Source organism: Gastrolobium bilobum, unplaced genomic scaffold (genome assembly GCF_033153095.1).
Source record: "Gastrolobium bilobum isolate Gb01-03AN ecotype WA unplaced genomic scaffold, APGP_CSIRO_Gbil_v1 utg688, whole genome shotgun sequence".
Taxonomy (NCBI): Eukaryota; Viridiplantae; Streptophyta; class Magnoliopsida; order Fabales; family Fabaceae; genus Gastrolobium; species Gastrolobium bilobum.
The window spans coordinates 171,169-188,262 of record NW_026897255.1 but is presented as its reverse complement, the minus strand read 5'-3'; the positions used below and the strand labels follow the sequence as shown (position 1 = coordinate 188,262).

Sequence of the window (17,094 nt, the reverse complement as noted above, 5' to 3'; positions counted from 1 at the left end):
TAATTTTTTATGAACGTGGAAGCCAGTTGACGGCAAAAGCCCTGCATGTTAAACAAGTGTTTCGATGCCTAACGTGCCGTGCTCCGAAGCCTTTTGGGTTTTATCTAGGCTTGGTTTGGCTCTGATCTTCCTGTATCAGGATCTGCATATAAATTGTCCCTCATATCGAACACAGGGTTCAAACGGTTGAACACTTGAACTCATTGATTGAAAAAAGAAAAGACACGATGCAATCTTCAAAGGAGAAACTGAAAAACGTGGCCAGTGCTGCCAAGGAGCAAGTCGACATCTATAAAGCCAAAATAGACGAGAAGGTCCGCTTTTGAGCTTTTCCATGTCTATTAATATAGTTTGTTCCATGATGTTGAGTCTCTCAAATGATTTTTTGTTTGTGGCATAAAGGTGTTCAATAAAGCTAAAATCATTTTATCTTCGAACGTATGGGGAAAAAAAAGTTTTTTTTTTTTTTTCGACCACAAGGTTGAAGTAAAGCTTCGTCTTGGCCCGGTAACTAGGTGCAAAGTTTTTCAAAGTTAATATACTATTTATATGTATGGCTATATAAAAGCTACGAGCAAACGCTGATTGTTAAGTCTGTGATAAATGATCTTACTGGGTTGAATACTGCAGGCAGAGAAAGCAACGGCAAGAACAAAGGAAGAGAAAGTAATAGCCGAGGAGCGTGCAAAGGCTAAGGAAGCTAAAGCAAAGATGGAGCTGCATGAAGCTAAAGCCAGGCATGCAGCAGAGAAGTTAAGCACCAATCAATCACATAACTATGGCCTCCACGACCACGAGCCTCACCTAGATGGAGCTCATCAGTACCAAGGGCACCAGCCACTTGGGACAGTTCCCAAGCCAGGAGCCACCCATCCAACTTATCCACTAGGAGGAAACCCTCCTAGGAACACGCATATATAGATCTGTGTTTAACTGTAGCTTCTTCTTTCTTTCTTTCTTGCTTTCTTTCTTTCTCTCGTCGTGTAGTTGGAGTTTTCTGTTTCAGACATTTAATAAGAGGGATCTGCTTTTAATCTGAATCCTTCAATGTATTTGAGGATGGCTTGCATCTTTTGACTTCAGTGAATGTTTCTCTCCTGATAATAATCTTTCAACTTCCAGATGGTATGGTACATGAGCCATCATCATTGATGGTCCATTTCTCTATATCTTAAATTTGACTACATATTCTATAAACATAAGCATCACAAAGAAGTAGCTAGAAGAAAGGAAGAGCAAAGAACAGATAATCACAATTAGCAAAATCACGGGTTGCACAACATTTCAATACTTACAGGAAACCACAAAATGCTTCAAAAGCGTCAACTAATAAATGTCCCCACATAATCTATTTGACAGATTGCCACCAAATTTCTACTCTTTCTGCACATCTATCCTTCTACATAATGCAATCACAGTTCCCTAATACAAGAGTACAAGACCACTAGACTTAAATACTTGACACAGTCTTTGAATATATACCTCAAATATGAGATGTGGCAACTCATTTTCAAGGGTGTACATTCTGACTTCCACATGCTTTCACCAAACGCAGCAATTCCCAGTCATACCTTAAAAGCTAAAAGGAACCATCATGTAAACCACGTTTAAAACATAAGCAGATCCCCACCATATCCGTAATAACTAAACACACAGAATCCAAAGAATCAATAGCCATTGTCATTTTCTAATAAGATTTTTATACCCACTGTAACCTTCCTTGGTGTTCCACACACTGCTGAAGCTTACCATCTGATAGGACCTGTGTCATCACTTTGGCAGGAATAGTAGCATACTTGAGTTTAAAGGTTGCAACCGTTTTCTTATGATCTACTGTTAGTGCCGAAGTCTGTGCAGAAACCTCATCAAGGAACTCATCCGCTACATCTCCATCTTCATCTATCTTAAGACGCTTTGCATACCACCTCAGACCCTGATGAAGGGAAATAAATATTATTTATATTAATCAATTGCTAGCAGTAAATGAAGAATTAACAAGGGGAAAAATTGATCTAACAGTGCAACTTTCCTTAACTTAGTTGAGATAATTATAAATTGTCCATCAACATTGCAAAATATGTTATAAGTCTAAAAACATTTGGCTTAGATCAATTGGATTGAACTGCGACGAGAACTGGAAAGGAAATTGAGAAATGAAAGGGACCTGAACACCACCGTCGCCGGAGGTAGAAGGGGCGAGGATGGGAGCGCGATCGACGCCGAACACTTTGGCTTTCCGAGGAAGGTCGGTGTCTCTCACGCGCGACGGCATCGTAGCAGGTTCAGGTTGGCCATCGGGTTCTTGGCGGAGGTCGTGATCGTCCTTCGCAAACCCTAGGAACCCAGCTATCCTTCTCAAAAACCTCATAACAAATCCCAATCACAGTGATAGAGAAAAGTTAAACGACGCCGCAGCAGAAGAAGGAGGAGGTGAATACCAGTGGTTAGAGTATCGAAGACTGTTCAATTTCAGACCACACAGCTTCGGCTTTATACTCCACCGGAACAACACTTCACTGCATCTCACCCTCCTTTAATCTATTTATATTTATTTTTGTTTTCATTGTGCTTTTCAAACAGAAAATAAATAAAATAAAAGAAAAATCAATTTAATTTTAATCGCAGCGGATAAAAATCTTTTATAGTTATTGATCTGTTACCGAATCATCCAATCAATTTGATGATAGAGGAAAAGAAAATTAGCATAATCAAATTAATTAAATAAGATATTAATATAAAATTGGGTTGGATGATATTATAATTATATTAATAGAGTATTAAAATTAAACTTAAAACTTACCAAAAAAATTAAACCTACAAAAATACATAGAAAAAGTTCAATGGTAGAGGAAAAGAAAATTTGAGTGTTTTTTAAACAAATTCACATTAATAAGGTGAAAACGGACGTAAAGACAATTTGGAGCTTATCATGGTGCATCATTGACCGGGTATATGCCATTTTACGATGATTTGGAAGAAAGCTAATTTTATTTCAAAATGAAATTATAAGAACATTAACCAAATTTATCATAAAAAAAAAAGTTAAAATGTTGCAAATATTTTGAAATTACAATAATTTTAAATTTAAAATATAAACTTGGGGTTTCTTCTAGGATCATTATTTTTCCAAAAGGTATTGACTGATAAGTTGTGATTAAAGGTATAAATAAGCTAGGCCGACTTATAGGAATTTACAACCTGACCTATATTAAGTCACGCTTACCCTATTACAAATAATCAAATAAAGCATGCTTAGACTTTTAAAAAATCCATTTAGAAAGCAGGCCATAGGCTTTTTTGTACATATCGAGCCCATAAATCTACAGATCATCCTATATCATATTATTAATTTTAAATATAATAAATAAAATTATTTTAATATTTTTTAATAATAAAGTAGCCTTATTTTAATTATAGAATGTTTAATAGGCTTAAACAGGCTAACAGACCTAGGTCAATACTTTTATTTTTTAATATAAGTCAAACTTGTAATTTGAATCTACAAAGCTAACAGGACAAGCCCCAGACCTAAGGTTTTTTACACTGATCTGACATATTTAAGCCAAAATCTAACCTAACCTATTCACACCCCTGGTTATGATACATCAATTCTTTGTGAATTACATTTGATAAAATTTTAAACATTTATAATAACACTAACAACTAACAAATTTCTAACTGTTTATCCCCCAAATGGTACTCCTATTAACTTTTTCTTTTAGGTTTAGGGTTTATGCACCCCTAAAACACTTGTTATGGAACTAATAAATATAAGGAGAACACAGATTGTCCTAATTTTCTTCTCTCTTTTTTTCTTCGCTTCTTCAGTAAGAATCAAGTTATTGTCATGCTAAACTGTAACCCCGTTTTCGTATTTTTATGAGAATTGCGATTCCACCTGAACAAAGGAACCGTTAGCATCAGCATGCATGACATTTCAGCCTACTTACATCAGTAGGCGCGCAAAATCATAAATTCAACACCAACATGAAGTAATTCAATGAATCAGCACGCAATAAACATTATCATTACAACAAATTATGTATAAGAAAAGATCAGAACAAAACACAAAGTGTACAAGAGAAAGATAATCAATTTAAGGTTCCGATAACAAGCTGGCCTTCGCAACAAAAATATTAAACTGATTTTTCATGCAAAGAATCATATTGACAGCACACTATCCGATGAGTAACACTTAAACCTTTCGTTTTATGAATAAGAAACTCCTATGCAAATCTTCAACTGCAACTTTAATTATTTGGGATTTTCTTCAATCTCAATCCAGCAAACCCGATGTGTCTAGCACCTAATCTCGTATGATCCTGCTTTTGTAATATAACGAACCCACTCGACGGTATTGTACCCACTCTTCTCCCACACCTGCAGAGAGTAAGTAAATAAGATAGAACCACCAAGTTATGAGGAAATGTATTAAAAAAGGGTTCAGTAGGCCGGGATGGATACCTTGAGAAAACGGACACGTAAACCAGATGCTGTGAACATGGGAACCTGCATCAACAAATATAGAACAATTACGTGTAAGTAAAAGTTTGGAGAGACAGCTCCACAAGTGAAGATGATAAATTACTTCATAAGTTTTTCCCACAGCAGAGGGCCAATAAATCCCACCAAGCTTAGCCCAAAGGAAAAAGAAAGTTAAAAAAAATAAAATAAAAAATAAAATAAAAATGACCAATTGATCATCTGCTCTTAATTCAGCGCAGTTGAGCAAATATCTGAAGAAGGGACCAAGATGCTAATAAAATGTCTAATTGCCAGGCAAAAACACACTTGTTCTGTGCTGGAGTATTGGGCCTCCATGCAGCCCATTCTCCACTCTCCACTAGAGAACAATACGTCTCTATCACAAAATATTTCACCTTTCTCACAAAATAATCACCTCCCACTATTGAATATTCAATTCCCCTATGCACATACAAAAGAGGAGTCACCTTCAAACATCATCAAATTTACACCCATAGAAGCTCAAACACAACCGCATAATCTGTTCAAGTAAACACACCTGAACAACACTTAATTTTTATGAATCAAAAACAAACCTTTGCCTTCAACTAACTCAGAACAAGTAATTCCCATGTAACAGCTTTCAAAATATATAGTAAAGATGACCAAAAACAAGAGATGAATGAGTTCCAAAATTTAATTTTAAAACCAACATGTAAAACTAAAATTTTAGTAAAACAACCACTGATGATTGACACCAAGTTCAATGGGCCTCTGTTCAGACCAAAAGTAATAATAATAATAATTACAAGTGACAATAACTACAAGTAAGCTGTTTCTATCTAAAATAATAATAATGATTACAAATGAGCTGCAATTTTAGAGCTTCAAACGTCAGACTACGTATGGATTTAGCACTAACAATAACATAAAACACCGGAAGTGAGAAATTGTATGATACCAGAAAGAATACTTTAGGGCAATAAAGAACTCTATTTTCATGAAATTAGTAAAGTAACCAATAACAAACCTGAAACTCCATCTGAATTGGTGGTCTAGTCCAAGATTTCTTTTCTGTTATCGTGGAAATAAGTTCAACTTCTGCGCTCAAGGTTGACTCAGTTTGCCCCGGGAATTTTTTAATCCTAGAAATCAAGAAAAGCCATAGATAATGATATTTGAATGGCTGGCGTAGTATATTGAAAACTACTAAACACTAGAGTACTAAAGGAAATAGGGAAGAGGGGTAACAACTGATTCATATGTGTATGGAGGGAATCAACTTACTTGAGTAAGTCTTTAGACTTACACCCAATCTCTTACCATTAATTTCTTTTTCATATAATGTAATATTCTCTCTTTATTAATAGAATGATTTGGTGATAGAGAAGAAGAGGTTGCAAATGCAGAGGGTTGGTGGTTATTCGAGAACAAGGGGTTCCATTGGTGTTGTTGGAAACCATTAATAGAACGATTTGATTTGATCTGGAGGATGAAAATGGAATTAATGGCAAGAGATTGAGTGCAGGTCTAAAGACTTATTCATCCAGTAATTGAATCCCTTCCCTACACGCACGCACTAAGGATCTTAGCCTAAAACAAAACATGTTCAATGATATCCCCAACAACATTCAAAATAATTGGAATTTTTTAAATAAGAATAACAAAGTAAAATACCACAGTTTATATAATAAACACAATAAAGTGAGAGACTTACTTCCAAACCAAACTATCAATTGATGCATTGTATTTCGCTCGGCCCGATGTAACTGTGAAACTAGTTTTTGCTGTTTGTTTTGGCACAGGAATTTTGACTACAACCCCAAGAGCGAACATTTTAGCACCAAAAACACTCTTTACCTGAAAAATATGTTATCTTAATAAATAATATAAATAAAAAACAAGTGGAGGATGAAAGATCCTCAAAAGAATGGATATCCAACATGGAAAAATTCAAACCTTCACGTTCACTTCCATCCGTGATCGACCAAGTTCCTTGATGGTTGGCAATACTTTGAAGGGAAGATTAACTCCCTCAGTGATACGATACCTACCCAGGTACAATTATGTTAGAAGATATTAGACACAAGAACCAATGGCAATTCAAGCACCATTGTGAGTTCACCCAATCATTTATAGCTAGTTATTTTGTAATACCAAGTAATAGTTAATCAAGATGAGTTCAAAGGACAGAGAGGGAATTAAAAACAATTGAACATCCACCCCCACCCACCAAAGCATTAAGGAGCATATTTTCTGTAGATTTCTGAAATAAGATAGCAAGAGATTGGACTAAAAGACAAAAACTTACTTCATTAGCTCAAATTCACCGTCAGGTGGTACGAAACTAACAGTCTTCTCTGAGTTGAACCTTGTCAAATTTACACATTGATGGAAAGTGACGTCATCAAGCTCGATAGTTTTACCACTGCAAAAAATATTTTGTTGATAAGAGAAAAAGATATGATTATATTAGGAAAAGAAAACAAAACAGGAGGATAAATACACTTCACACACAGCATAAGGAAGGGACTAAAATGGAAAAAGGAAAGCAAAACAACATCATTTAAACCAAATCATTTTCAATGCTAACATAACAAGAGAACATATAGACACAACTTTAAAATGACAATATCTAAGGGGGTAAAAGAAATCATTGGAGGGCCAAAGGGGGGAGAAAATAAGTGCAACTGAAAGCTACCTCTTCGTAGGACGGGATTTAAGTTGTGATTCTTTCTCAAGACCAATCTTGTCATTCAAACCCAACTTTAAATCAGGCATTCCAGAAAGAAAGCACTTCATAAGGATCTTTCCGGTGACATCACAGCGCAGAACACTACCTAAATTCACAAACTAATTACCAGGCAATCTAGCAAATATCAACACGAAGACAAATTAAATCCACAACCCACCTTTTGAAGACATAAGAAGATTTACGCTTTCTACAATATCCAGGAAGACCTGTAACGGTTCAATGTTATAACAGTATGAGCTGTGTGGCAATAATCATAATTTGTAAGGACTAGATATGGCACAGCATAAAACTGACCTCATTCTTTTTGTAGACAAGGCCTTCTCTCCGCCAACCAACAGCACCAGTAACTTGTAAGGTCGCATTTGGAACAGGTCTATCTGTGGCCTTTATTCAATGCACACAGAATATAATGAAAGGATTTAACGGAATACTCAACATAACAGAGTAAACATATTAAGACATGCAAAAGTTAAATATAAAAATATACAGATAGACAGACATATGGGATAGATAGATAGACACGCACAACACACACAACAATTATAAAACTTGTATATCAGCTTTTCAGACAGAAGTTAAAAGTTTATGTCAGCATTCTTTCTTTCTTTTTTCTTATTATCAGCACTGAATTCGCAACTTGATGTTGAGAAGAGGTGTAGGGAAAGTGGTTCAGGAATATGGCATCAATGAATTAAGTAATATAGAAAACCTGACGGTCCTGACCATAGGCATAACTCATGCCTCATGGATAAGAATAAGGAAACAAAAAGGTCGGCTGCTAGTGCAAACAATAAAGCTTGTTTATTCCTTACAAATATGAATCAATTACAAAATACTCAAAAGTTCACAACAATGTCTACTTGTGCAACATGCATCTAGCATAAATGTGATGTAACAGAACAGAAATGTTCCTCTTATGGTGACAGATGTCAGAGACAGTATGGTCCAAAAACCAGCACAGACTAGATCAACCTTGAGATCCATGATCTTGCAAATCTCCAATCAAAGGTTGATTATTTCATCAACCTAACCTAGAGATGGCAATTAAGTCTGAGCCAATGCCCTGTTTGTATTTGAAAGAATAAATAGAGGTGGTGCATTTCCATATTTTCAACTTTAACATCAAGACAGTGAAGAGAGAAGTAGAGAAGTTTTGGAAGAGGAAAATGATAGGATTTTAGATGAACCATTTAAACAAATATAGTGGACTAAATAAAAGGATGAAATTTCATATGTTTTTGAAATGAAATTCTTCGTGGACCTTAAGATTTGTATAATTTGAATTTTTACGTATTTCATTCTTCTTTTGCACATAATAGAATTTCTTAGTATGGGCATATGGAGAAAATGTCTTAAATATTATTTGATATTTGGTATTTTCATAAATTCATACAACATCTATGCCATATTCTATAAGATTTTTTTTTCATGTCAATATCTCCATGTTGTCTCCTATCAGGGTCCCTGTCTGTGTCCTTACTTCATGGTGACTACTAGCAATGATAGCATTTGCAGACTAACCTTGGATGAAAATGGGGAACGCACTCCTTCCTGGGTGATATAAAGCTTCAAGATCTCTGGTGAAAGATTTTGTGGGTAACCAAAGTCCATAATTTCTGCAAAAAAATAAATAAATAAATAAATGTAATAATCATCCACCCATTTAAATGACAAGTATTTTTCTCTATTACAGAATATAATCCGGTGATCTGATCTTGATTACTGTTAGAATAGATATGATTAGATATGATTAGATTTGAATAGATTACTTCCTATCTGTAAATATTCTTTTTGGATTAGTTCTGGGCTTCTTACTTAAGTCCATTAGGGTCTCTATATATTGTAACTCTTTGTATCAGATTAATACACATCATATTATTTCATATTCAAGTTGGTATCAGAGCCTCGGTGTACCGGGTTCGATTCTCACCGCCCCCCACTTTCTTTCTAGTGGAATTTCTTTCTCCGCACAGATAGGTGGGCCTGTGCATCGTCCACCCTTCAAGCCCAGTGGACTCTCGTGTGAGGGGGCGTGTTGAGATATATAAAACCATTAATGTAGCCTCACCCAACAACTTAAGCTTTTGGGTTGAATTGGTTCTTTACATGGTATCAGAGCTTCGTGTCCCGGGTTCGTGTTGAGATATATAAAACCATTAAAAAGCCCTCACCCACCAGCTTAAGCTTTTGGGTTAAATTGGTTCTTTATATGATATCAGAGCCTCGGAGTACCGGGTTCGATTCGCACCGCCCCCCACTTTCTTTCTACTGGAATTTCTTTCTTCGCACAGGTAGGTGGGCCTGTGCATCGTCCACCCTTCAAGCTCAGTGGGATCTCGTGTGAGGAGGCGTGTTGAGATATATAAAACCATTAATGTAACCTCACCCAACAGCCAACAAACTTTGACTTGGCAAATATATTCGTTTATCCTTTCGATAATATACAATAGATTAATAATAAAACACACCTAATAGCTATCAGGCAAGAGCATTATTACAGTTGCACATTACACAAGCACAATCAAACCCACTTCCATTACAATTCACAAGCAAAACCCTAGTCAATTACTCATTTTAAACAGTAAAAAATCCTGACAATCATTTTAGTCAAGCTTTTGGTACCAATATAATGAGTTAGTGCTTGTCAAAAGGCACCAACAGAGAAAGGAACACATTGTATCCCTTCATTTGTTTGCTTGAATATTTCGTCAATTGTCACTATATATAAATATATGACTTTTTTATACTATTCCCAGCTAAAAGACTGGTTATACTAGTTATCCAAATAATTTATTATGTATTTCCAGGGATATGAATATCATTTAAATATATTCTTATTTCTAAGATACACAATTAAGCTCATTCATATCCCTTATACAACAGGTACCAAATTTCACATACATAACTCCTCACTTAAAGAAACTTGGGCAGATATATCATATATGAACTTAGCTACAATATACTCTTATAACTTACAACAGTTTTTGAATTACTGGAAACTAAAACCCTTGCATTGACTTTCAAGTTTCAACAATAACACACAGTAGACAACATAATCAAAGCTAGAAGAACATGGAAAGAATTCAGTTCATTCTCCACACAAATTACATACCATCTAGAAGCTCATAAATGAGTACAAAGTTATTGCGAATTGCATCCTCATCAAAAGCTCCACCAAAATATGATTTAAACAGTGCAACAGCCTGCAAGGAGAAGAAGTACAAGTATCAACCACCATAAAGATGAATTTTCTAAATCACGACAGGTAGTGAAAACTTTCAGAGAGGCCATTTAAAATTGGTTTTTGATACAGTCCAATGATGTCAATTGATACATGTAACCAACTTTATCTAGAGGGATAAGGCTTGCTTACTATTGTTATTGGCACACAGGACTGACTCTCTTATTGATATTTGACTGGGTTTTTAGTGCCATTAAACTACACTGACTATTGATTACAAGTTCACTTCTCCAAGACTTATTAATAAGTCAACTGACGTACTAAACACACAGCATTATCACCCTGAAATAACTCCAAAGATCTAAAACTCAACAAACATGAAAAATTACTTTACAGCAACACAAACACCCCTTACTGGGCAAAATTTATATTCAATAAGTGAAACACATATCAGGACTTTTACTAGGATAACTGCATCAATGTGTGTATATTCCATTCCTATTCATCACTCGACCTTAACACCTGTAATTAGTGTTCAGCATTCCTAATTAGTTGAGCAACATTCTGTGATGTGAAGATAGGATAGGCTGTAATAAAAACACTGTTTAAAATCAATGTCAATATTAGAGTAACTGTTTTCCCCTATTGCAGAGTAGTGTGCATGGGATGAATGGCAATTTTAAAGGGAAGAAATTCTCAATCAACCACCATGAACCTTCAGACCACTCAGATTATCATAATTCAGGTCGTACTACCTAGCATTCCAGAAATCTAAGTTCTACCAGCTAAAATATGAAATCTAAGTTAAAAGCCACAGGCCATACATGAAAAACCAATTAACATATGTCAGTCAAATCTGCTGCCTAAAAGATGCAGAATATAGTGACTCAAGAAGCAAAAGCATTGACATTGATAGCACAAAAAAGCTTTCTCTATAGATGGAGAAGCCAAGAAAAGAAATACTATTAAACCCTGATTGATCTAAATGACCCTTGGTATTTGTACGAACTTATCATTGCTTCTCCACTAAATTCACTGTAGATAGTGGCCCTCTTCTCAATATTCAATACATCACAATTTGGGCTAACTTTGAGAATTTAGGAGGTTCTTCCTACCTTGTTAACTTAGAGCAGAAGTTAACAGCAAACAATCGTTTAATAACAATCAAAACAGCAAGAATTATAAGCTACAAGGTCATGCACGAGCAGCGATGCCAACAAAGCCTTCATCCCAGATAGTTGAGCTTGAGCAGCATGTAAACATGAGATAGACGTGACTGACGGTTAGAGGTTGACTACCTCAACAACAAACTTGAAAGCGCAAGCTACGTTGGCGTTGTTGCTGACGACAATGACAATGTAGACATTGCTAATCCTCATGTAAAAGAAAGAGCAGCTACCAATTTGCCTCACAGGACAGGTACCAAGTTCCTTGGTTTGCATAATATGCGTCCGGAAAGCATCCACCATATTTCCCCTGTAAAATCATGAATCATCAGGCACAACAGTGATTGCATACTAACATTTACATAAACAAACGAACTTCTAACAGCTCAATCAATCAGCTCCAGGGCTTCAAGAACTGGAAACCATGATATCACTAGCCCTAGCCGCAGCAATTGTTCGAAATTGGAAATCGTGATATCGCTACATACAAGCTATGATCAAAACGCACAATTGTTTTCCTGTTTGAAAAACCTAAGTGATCTAGGAACAACCTCACCTCTGAAAACACGAAGGAAACAGAAAAAGGTGTGGAAGAAAGGATTACCCAACATCGTCGCGATAGAGGCGGTTGATGAGAACGTCTCCGCGGAGGTTCAGGAAGTATATGGCGGAAGCGGCCACCGGCATCTCCGATCCACTTTAGCCACAACGAGATTCGGAAGATCAATAGAAGGTTACCGAATACGGTGGTTCCGCCGCGGATCTATGATTTCCAGACGGAGCAGCAACAAAACGGAAGGCGTCGTCGCCGATTTGGTGGATTGGATTCCGAAGACAATAGAAGAGAGCGCACGAACTTGACTATTGAGGAAATAAATAAATAAAACTGGTCAGTGACACAGTCGAAATGTTGCTCCTTTTTTTTATTTTACCAAAAAAATATATGTATCATTTCTCAACTCATCTATATAATTTTTTTTGTTAAAAATGTAAATAATGTTATTTTTTGATGTAAATTTGATGGAATTTAACCCAATTTCATTTCTCTTATTGCTTCGGCAAGTATATCGTATTGTTTTCACGAGAATTAGATTCCAAACACTAATTCATTATCTAGCTTAAGTTGGACAATTCGAATAAAAAATTGAACAAAAATTAAATACTAATTAAAATAAGAACAAGAATAGCAAAGGTTTGAACAATAAGGTACTGTTTGATACATGGATTATTTTTAGAAGCTCAGGAAAGTGGGGATCGGAGTTTAAGAACTCCATGTTCGGTAGCTTAATTTGAGAAATTTTCTTAGGAAAGTAATTTTTTCAAAATTTGCTTTTATGTGTATTTTGTAGATAATATTACCACCAAAAAATATCACCAAGGAGGTGGTATTTTTTGATTCCCAGATAATGGGAAAATCACTCACATATTTTCGAACCAAAATACCCATCCTCTCTCTCTCTCTCTTCTTTTTGCCTCTTCTTCTTTAACCTCCTATCATCCCTAAGCACCATTGCCGCTACCTCTGTTTCAATGGTCACCTCCACATCCACCTCAACACATCTGGCACTCCTCCATCGTTCTTAGTCCTTCTCCTTTTTTGTTTTTCTCCTTTTTCTTAGGAAAAACCAAAAAAAAAAAGAAAACCCAAAAGAGAAGAAAAAAGAAGAGATAGGGGAGATACAGGCCTATACAGTTTGATCTTTTGCGATTAATTTCGTTCCTTTTTTTTGGTTTAGCTTATTGGTTAATTTTTTCAAAACTCTGATATTTGAAGTCCCCTTAAACATTGCTTCTTGTTTTTCAAGTTTGAAACCCTGAATTTGTGTTGATATTGTTTGCAAGGTCGTCTGTGTATGGGTTTAGTTGGAGAGCATACGGTAGAGGATGCTTTTTGAGATGGATGTCAGCCGTTTTAGAAGTGAGTTCTTGCCAAGAACCTGAACCCATCTTCAGCTTACAGTAAACAAAAATGTTACTGAATAAACAAAATGAACATAAAGGTTAATTTTGTAAATTCGATACACATTCTCATCAATATTTTACAATCAACCAAACATAATATCAGGAAAATTAACCTAATATTCCTGGGAATATTTTGGCATACCAAACAGTTTTTTTGGTAACATTCTCGAAAAAATAACTTTCCTATCATATTCCTGGAAATTATGATTCCCGAATAAAAAAAAATTCTCCTCTATCAAACGCCCCGTAAAGAAAAATGTAGTTAACGACTCAATTTTCCTTAATCTCTTATTTATGCTTTGAATTAAAAATCCTACTTAATCGCCATTTTATATCGTGAATCGATTCCTTAATTTAGTTATACTCAATCCCTTGGTATTCCAACTCTTTAACCCTTAAGAGAATCATAATTTCTTGGTGTTTTTCAAAAGGATTTAAACATTAAAAGCAAAAATCATAAAGATTGCACGATCCATATGTCTATCCCTAGATTCATACAAATTAGAGCTATCAATTAGGGCTATAGCCCTGGGGCCAGCCCATACAACCCTGTCAAAGCCCTATTAAAATTCAGCCATTTATGTGACAAGGCCATTTTAGCCCTAGCCCTCCAAGGCCCTTTCATTTATTGGGCTGGGATGGGGCTGGCTCGCGGGTCAAAACATTTTACACATGGTCTCTTATTTGGCATAACCATTTTCCACGATAATACTCAATTTTCTAGGGAAAATTGTTGTTTCTTTTTACAGCATCAACAAAGCAATTTTCTCAGTGTCTTCAATTTAATTCTTCCGAGTTTGGGAATCTGCCAACAAGTGAGCTTTTTTCTTTTCGATTTGTTCTGGAGAATGATACGAAACAAAAATCAAAACCCTAATGTCCTTATGTTGTGATAGATTCAATCGCGCAAAAAATTTTGTTCCCATTATTTCCAATTTTTATTTCACTTTCCCGTTCTTTTTTCTCCTTCATCTTTTGTATATATGAAATGTTTTGTGGGTATACACCATTTTGGGGAAAGAACACGCAAAGAACATTTTCAAATATTCTCCACAAGGATCTAAAATTTCCCAAAAATTGCTCATAATATTTTCAAATCTAACATCGAATAATCATGTATTCAGCTAGTACATCATATGTGTTGTAATTGCACACCGATTACAATGTTGTTTTATAATTTATGCTTTCAAACATACACTAGTTTTTGTTTGTTAGGGACGGGATTTGGAGGGGAATTCTTTTGTTTGAGAAGCATTATAGAAGTTGTGTGTGTGTTTGACTGTGTGAAAGTGAATATAACTAACTAGTTACCTTACAACTAACAAATAGAAACTCACCGCGAGACAAGGCATTCAAAGTTCAAGAGGATTTGTGTGCTCTGTGGGAGTATCGCTAGCAAGAAGAGTAGCAATCAAGATGCTACCATTGAGCTTGGAAATGAATTGGTAAACTCTCTATGCCTTCCTTTCCTACATTATACTCTTCCTTGGTTCTGTTTTCTTCAATTCAGAGCACCCTTTCTTTTTAGTTATTCTTGTTGTCTTCCTTAAACGCCAATGAGTTTTTTTTTTCACTGCCACATTTTCCATGTACGTGAGTTAAATGGATAAATCACATGAAAAATGGTTAAACTTTATTGTATGATGTCTTTGAATATTCTGCTTCCGTTGTAAATTTATGTTGGGTAATGTCACTTTGTTCCTAAAATGTTCATGGTCTTTTACTCTTTGAAAATTGTGATTCATGTTGATTCCCTTGAAACAATAACTTCTCTCTTGGTTAACTTTTTTCTGAAAATGTAAAAATTCGGGTTATTTTTTCGCTTGTGTTTACAATTTTGTTACCTTTTTTGTTTTGGAATCAACTGTTTGCTTCTACCACTTGAACAATTGGGATTTTTTGTTGTGTAAAATGTAACATTGGTATTCAAGCTCTTACTTTTTTTTTTGGCTGCAATTCAAGCTCTCGCTTAAAAAAGAAAAAAAAACTGATGTCTTGAAATCTTTAACACATTTATAGGGTGAATTTTGCATCAGTAGGAGCTGGGGCTCTGGTTGAAACTAATCAAGGATTGGTAAGCTAGTTAATTGTAGCAACATAGTTTATGGAGGAGAAAATTTAAAAAAAGAAGAAGGAAGAGAATGGAAGCCTTATATGTGTTGTAATGTAATGGGCTAGTCTTTATGTAGTAGATAAGTGCTATATTTTTGCTTTATTGGTATTTGGATTTTTGAGACTCAATTCACTTTCAGATTTTTTTTTTAATAATGAGTTAACCAAGCAATGGTATTTCTCAGTGCTTTGTATTAATTTATTTCATCACTTTCCTAATTGTATCCCATAAGATATGTAAGCTTTTGTTATTCTTTTTTCAGGTGATAGACTTAAAAACTCAGGCAAATCACTTCACAAAAGTTAGCAAATAATTAAGGCAGAAACTAGGAGATGTGGAAGCTAAAAAATTTCTCTCCAGAGCTGTCTATCTATTTAGCATATGAGGCAATGATTATGGCACCCCTTTCATTACATAGGGTACACCCTATAGCCACTTAATAGAAAGGAAACCCTCAAGTGGGTCAAGGTGCAAATGTCGATTCTAAGGTGACTTCAAGTAAAGCTAAGGGATAAATGAAAATTCCAACAATGGAGTTAAGTGTATAATATACTAGATTGTATAACAATGCCACGTGTGATCGGGTATGTGCAAGATATGTGCAAGTACTATTTATTATGTGGGTTAAGTGATCTCTATGACTTTAAGTTAAGATGCAAAATATTGATCTGTTGCATGTGTATATTGCATGTAAACACCTTTGAAGGTACTAAATTGATAATATATGTCAAGAACTGCTGCAAGTTATGATATTATTTCACCCTTTATTTACTGCTGACTTTGCAGGTGCTATGCGAACCGAGGTATGTTATTGTGTGGAAGTATTTCACCTTGTCTTTGAATTGTTAATTTTGCAGGTGTACGTGAATTAAGGTATGCTACTATGCGAATGGATATTTTGATTAGTATGCATCGAATGAAATGGACATGGGTATGATGTTGTATTGTGTAAAGACTTAGGATTTGTTTTCTAAGTGTAATGACTTACGGAAATAGTAAGTCAAGACAAGACTAGAGTAATGGAATAGGACCCAAACTTACTTATACTAGTGCGTGAAGTAAATGTCGTGGATCATGTCAACTCTATTGATAGAGTGGCGTAGGACCTAGTAAAATAGAGGCAGTTGTGGATTGTGAACGGTCTAAGCATATCTCAGAAATCAGGAGTTCTCTTGGCTAATAGGTTTCAACCGAAGGTTCATTCAAAGATTCTATCGAATGATATGGTCCTTATCGTGTTTGCCAGGAAGGGCATTCCATTTGTGTAAACTCACGAGTGTGAAGGATATTATTGAAATTTATGGAGACATCAATAACTACTTTAGCATTGATTCTTTTAAGTTCTGAAAGTGAGTTGGAAAATTATTGCGATGTTCCGTATGTGGATATTGGACGTGTATTGACACAAGGTCATGAAAAGTCGAATTAGAGAAACGTTCATCGGAGTTCTTGC

At 35.4% G+C, this 17,094-nt stretch overlaps 3 protein-coding genes across 3 annotated transcripts; 1 reads left to right on the top strand and 2 right to left on the bottom strand.

Annotated features, from left to right (window-relative positions):
• The first annotated feature begins 199 nt into the window (after window positions 1–199).
• LOC133305299 (late embryogenesis abundant protein 6-like) lies at window positions 200–955 on the top strand. The gene is made up of 2 exons (XM_061505471.1): window positions 200–314; window positions 631–955. The coding sequence occupies exons 1-2, from the start codon at window positions 228–230 to the stop codon at window positions 919–921; spliced, it is 378 nt and encodes a 125-aa protein (XP_061361455.1). The 5' UTR covers window positions 200–227; the 3' UTR covers window positions 922–955.
• Window positions 956–1,241: 286 nt separating this feature from the next.
• LOC133305297 (uncharacterized) lies at window positions 1,242–2,506 on the bottom strand. Its single transcript, XM_061505469.1, has 2 exons — window positions 2,165–2,506; window positions 1,242–1,933 (listed from the first exon to the last, which is right to left on the bottom strand). Exons 1-2 carry the CDS (start codon window positions 2,366–2,368, stop codon window positions 1,700–1,702), a joined length of 438 nt encoding a protein of 145 aa, XP_061361453.1. The 5' UTR covers window positions 2,369–2,506; the 3' UTR covers window positions 1,242–1,699.
• Window positions 2,507–4,012: 1,506 nt separating this feature from the next.
• On the bottom strand, window positions 4,013–12,440 carry LOC133305289 (AP-2 complex subunit mu). Its single transcript, XM_061505461.1, has 13 exons — window positions 12,171–12,440; window positions 11,699–11,876; window positions 10,332–10,422; window positions 8,741–8,835; window positions 7,514–7,603; window positions 7,377–7,425; window positions 7,166–7,304; window positions 6,776–6,892; window positions 6,424–6,514; window positions 6,182–6,324; window positions 5,495–5,609; window positions 4,465–4,509; window positions 4,013–4,380 (listed from the first exon to the last, which is right to left on the bottom strand). Exons 1-13 carry the CDS (start codon window positions 12,251–12,253, stop codon window positions 4,300–4,302), a joined length of 1,317 nt encoding a protein of 438 aa, XP_061361445.1. The 5' UTR covers window positions 12,254–12,440; the 3' UTR covers window positions 4,013–4,299.
• Between the last annotated feature and the right edge of the window lie 4,654 nt (window positions 12,441–17,094).